Source organism: Sinocyclocheilus grahami, unplaced genomic scaffold (genome assembly GCF_001515645.1).
Source record: "Sinocyclocheilus grahami isolate Dianchi unplaced genomic scaffold, SAMN03320097.WGS_v1.1 scaffold53.1, whole genome shotgun sequence".
Classification (NCBI taxonomy): domain Eukaryota; kingdom Metazoa; phylum Chordata; class Actinopteri; order Cypriniformes; family Cyprinidae; genus Sinocyclocheilus; species Sinocyclocheilus grahami.
Genome location: NW_015505232.1, coordinates 137,953 through 142,935, shown reverse-complemented (window position 1 = coordinate 142,935; position 4,983 = coordinate 137,953). Strand labels below are relative to the sequence as shown.

General features: G+C 38.0%; 1 protein-coding gene across 2 annotated transcripts; it reads left to right on the top strand.

Moving 5' to 3' along the window:
- Window positions 1–1,020: 1,020 nt before the first annotated feature.
- LOC107583338 (high mobility group-T protein-like) lies at window positions 1,021–4,017 on the top strand. 2 transcript variants are annotated; one of them, XM_016269512.1, is made up of 5 exons: window positions 1,021–1,117; window positions 2,782–2,943; window positions 3,026–3,171; window positions 3,261–3,435; window positions 3,562–4,017. In XM_016269512.1, the coding sequence occupies exons 2-5, from the start codon at window positions 2,797–2,799 to the stop codon at window positions 3,703–3,705; spliced, it is 612 nt and encodes a 203-aa protein (XP_016124998.1). In that variant the 5' UTR covers window positions 1,021–1,117; window positions 2,782–2,796; the 3' UTR covers window positions 3,706–4,017. The 2 variants fall into 2 exon arrangements, with proteins under 2 accessions (XP_016124998.1, XP_016124999.1); XM_016269513.1 differs by lacking the exon at window positions 1,021–1,117 and adding an exon at window positions 1,899–2,303.
- The last annotated feature ends 966 nt before the right edge of the window (window positions 4,018–4,983 follow it).

Below are 4,983 nucleotides of genomic sequence, written 5' to 3'. Positions count from 1 at the left end.
TACGAATTTGCATCATTTTTTTGACATCAGATTTAGTCATTAACATTAATAGGCTCTATGTTCTTGCGTGAGTTTATGTATGAAAATAATTTGGTTTTTAATTATGGCCTAAATAGTAATGCATATGTTAAGATATTGCTGCCTTTTTTCAGAGCAACAATATGTTGTGGCAATTTTTTATTTCTATGATAGCTAGATGACAGAGAGACAGATGATAGATAGATAGTTAGATAGATAAAATATCAAGAGCAAAATAATTAAAATTATTGTGCACCATTGCTTTTCTTTAATTCCAGTCCATACTATCTATATATTTATCTTCTAAATTACAACTGTAATTATACAATTTAAGTAAATCTATCAGTGGACGGACTAATCTAAATGCTATGATATCGAGATTAATGCTTTGAGAGTGCTAAATTTAAAACCCAGAATACAAAAACCTTTAGTTGTGCTGGGTCCTGCCATTTAATTATTCAAATCAAGGACTCACTAACAATCTGCAGAAAAGCTCATTTGGCGTTGTCACATCGGATCATCTCGAAACTTTGTCATTAATCAACATTTCATACTCAAAAACCAATCCCACCGATTAGGCCACTTTAATAAATATTGCTCATAATTGCATATTTTGGTTCAAATCTGACTTGGAGGTTCATATAGTGTTTGATCCAAGCGGGGCGTCAGTCGGACCCAGCACTCTTTCATTCAGCGCCTCGCACCTCACAGCAACGCCGACGCTCCACATGGACTCACTCATTCATTCAGCACTCCGCGTGGAACACATAGAACACAGTACTACTACAGCCAACACAGTACACACAGCCTTTGCTTTAAGCTGAGACAAGAAACACACACATACACTCCGTATTTTGTATTAACCCGCCATTTAAAACCCTCGTGACGTTTCACAAAAGGCAGCCAATCGCAGGCCGGCTGTTATTAGGACAATGGAAAGCGCTCAGCCAATCGCAGGAGTGTTCGTCGTGGCGGCAGCCAATGGCATGGAAGCCCTATTGAGAGTAATGCTAGAGGGTTGAGAGAGCAGACTACTGCGTAGAGCTATTACATCCACATACAGCCATTGCAGTACATTCACTATCCAGACAAGACAGCGGTAAGTGTCAGCTTGTAGACATTTCAAAGTGTGGAGTAAGAACAAAAATTGCGAGAAAAGGTCAGGAAACCATACGGAATTGAAATTTAGCTTGTAAAAGAGCTATTTTAATAGCGGGGTTTTTTTTTGTGAAACGTTAAAAATGAGGGTATTATCCCCTCAGAATGAAAATGAGAATAACCGTAGCTTTTAAATGTCATTTGTCTTGATGTACGCCTGAAAATTAAACGGAAAATAGTAGGTTTTATTCGAGGGGTTGAAATACTGAAAATGTGAAAAAATACATTTATTCAGCCTATTCGAAATGTAACGTTAAGCGGACAACTAGGTAACAGAATTGCGCACAAACAAGGTCTATGGACGGTGATAGTGCCAGCAAGCAGCCATTGCAGCGCTTTACAAGGGATGTCTGTCAGAAGAACTATGAGAAATGATAAGAAAGAAAAAAAACAGACTAACGAAAAAATTAAAGCACAACGCCATTGTTATGTGTGTGGATTTATACGTTTGGTGAGATTGAAATGACAGAGATACGGGCGAAAAACAAATTACCTCAGGAGCTGCGCTTTACTGTAATGGCTGACTGTACTCATAGGAAACAAGGCAAATCCACAGAGCCATAGACAGGCGCAGTTCGCTTCAACTTTTTCAAATCGTGTTTTCTACCCCGCCGAGCTCAAAGTACGCGTTTTTCGAGGCGGAAAATAAAAAATCCATCTTTCGTCGTTACAACCCGCGTATTTTGATATTTTTCCGTGCGTGAGAAGGATGTTAAATTGAGAGTTGAAGTGAGGTAATGCGGTCGCGCGGCTCCCCCTTATTGCAAAGCAGTGTAATGGCTGAGCGCTGACACAAAGAGAAGGAGCCATATTCTCAGTGTTAGTGCATGAAGACAAGCGGCCATTGCGAGCCCACAGCAAACTGCACAGCACAGACCCAATGTATTACTATACACCAGGCGAATGCACTGGGCTTTTTGCGAAGGAAACAATTTTCGGTCGGGAAAACCGACCGATCCGTTTGTTTGTCGTGTCCAAAAGCGAGCAGGAAGGCGGGTGGAGACATTTTAGGGGGACTTTCTTTCATGAAGAAGGCTTTCTCACAAAATGGAAGAAGAAATATTGCCGTCGTTGTTGACCTCCTTTCCTTCAGCGAGACGAGAGTGTGCGCCATTGCTATTTGAACGGTACATAGAGAGAAACGGGCTCTTTTCAACGGAGAACTCGATTATTAAGAAATTTTACGAGTTTTGGATTTCGCGCGTACTTTGGCACATAAAAGAACTTTAATTAACCAACTTATTTTTTTTAAACAAATTTTAACTTAGGAAAAAATAGGGGTTTGGAAAGTTTAAGTATTTAAAACAACTTTTTTTATGTTTCATAAGTGCATGCAAGACGTTTTATTTTAAAAAGCACTATTATGGAAAGTAATTTGTCGTATCATGTCTACATAATAAAACGTCAAATTCGTCGCAAAGAAAAACTACTATTAGAGTAAATATTTAGTTAAAAGATAGCGTTGGCGTTTGTTATAATGCCAAAAGAAAAATTTTGTTAGTCGAGCTAATTCTAAATAGTATAAGCAAAAAATTTAAATATTATATTTGGGAAGTAGAATTTAATAAATAAATTTTAATAATGGATTTTCTTAATAAATTTCAGGATATTTAGGCAAAGATGGGGAAGGATCCAACAAAACCAAGAGGCAAAATGTCCTCTTACGCATACTTTGTCCAGACCTGCCGAGAGGAGCATAAGAAGAAACACCCCGAGGCCTCAGTCAACTTCTCGGAGTTTTCCAAAAAGTGCTCCGAGCGATGGAAGGTCAGTCACACCTTTCGTTTACATTGTGTTAATGCCCTTTCCCTCTTTTCCCAACAATGATTTTTTTTCTTCCCTTCCTCAGACTATGTCAGCCAAGGAAAAAGGGAAGTTTGAAGATATGGCCAAACAAGACAAGGTCCGTTACGAGAGGGAGATGAAAAACTACATTCCACCCAAAGGCGAGAAGAAAAAGAGGTTTAAGGACCCCAATGCTCCTAAGAGACCCCCGTAAGCATCTCACTTGTTCATGAAGATGCATTAGCATTTGTGAAGGATGTAAAGTTTATAATTTTTTTTAATACTCCGTTCCACCAAAGGTCTGCCTTCTTCATTTTCTGCTCCGAGTTTCGACCCAAGGTGAAGGAAGAGACCCCTGGTCTGTCCATTGGAGATGTGGCCAAGAAACTGGGTGAGATGTGGAACAAAACATGTGCTGAGGAGAAGCAGCCATTTGAGAAGAAGGCAGCCAAGCTGAAGGAGAAGTACGAGAAGGTGAGAAAGGATGCCACGACTAATGAGCATCATGCTGGTAATGATAAACCTACTGAAAAACAACCATAATAGCAACTGATATATTATCTAAATCATCCTTTCTGAAAAAATTAATTTTCCTTTTAGGACATCGCCGCCTACCGCTCCAAAGGCAAAGTGGGAGGAGGTGCAGCCAAAGCCCCTTCCAAGCCAGACAAGGCTAACGATGATGATGACGAAGACGATGACGAAGAGGAGGATGACGATGATGAAGACGATGATGACGAGTAGATAAATAACATTTAGAGCTTAGCTTGTTGTCTATAAAGCATTTAACCTCCCTGTACACTTTACTGAGGCCATAAAATGGGTAAAAGAAATAAACAAAAAAACAAAAACCTGAAAGAAAAAAATTAAATAAGGCTGTGTATGATATGTTTTTAAGCTGTACAGTTTCTTTTTTTCCTTTTTTGTATAGTTAACACTACAGAAGTGTCATCTGTGTTTGTCTGAATGCCCCAACCCTTAATTTAGTTCTTAGTTTAATTTCTTAAAGATGGTTCCAACACCACTATCCTTGCCCGGTACAGTAAAAAAAAAAAAGGGGTTGTAAAATTGTCTTGGGGTCAGTACAGTTTTAGACGTGCGCAGCACACAACCTAGTTTCATGTGAGGTTGTAGTTCATATCTTAATGTACTTTTGTTTGTTTACACTTTTTTTTTTTCCAGGTCAAATATTATCATCATTAGTAAATCGCCGTATCAAAGTTATTTTACTGTATTTTGAATACCACTGTAATTGCAGAAATGATTAAAAATGTAATTTTGTTCTGGTATGCTTCTGACATCAATAAACTTTTTTTTTTTAAATGAAGTTGCTTTCACTTTTTTCGTAGCAGTAGATTTAATTGTGAAAACTGAAAGGAACTTGTTGGATTAAACAAACTGTAAGTGAATTTATCTGAAATTATTTTTAGTGACGATTAGATAAATGCATTTTGTATTTAACTGACAGCTCTTCTGAACCTGAAGGTGAATGGGAGGATTTATGGGTTTGTCATGTCTACTCTTGTTCATGTCAAAGATCACAGAAGAGCTTCGTGTACCAACTTTAACGTTTTTATTACTAATTTAAAGCTATTTTTATTACCCAAGACAAAGTGATTCCAAGCTCAATTATCTTTATGGTTATATTGATTTTCTTTTCAAAATCATCAGCACCATTTTATTATATTGATTGATATGTGTTATTATTTGGGCAATAGATTTGAATGTATGGTTTTAGTTCACCAGCCAGTGAGTCGGTTTTGAGGCCTTCATGTTTTTCATGGGAAACACAGAGGCTTAAAAAGAACACATGAATGTATCATCGGATAAAAATCTCGATTAATCCGAGCCACCTGCTGTTCATCTGGTTAAACTGCATATATTATAGCGGTATACAGCGCCATCGTATATGGTCATTGTGTGGTACTGTCATATTTCTACAGGCCATGACGCTTCAATCAGATTATTATAGATCAGCAACTCTCCATCCATGCCTTGATGCTCATGCGCTTATTTTTGAGC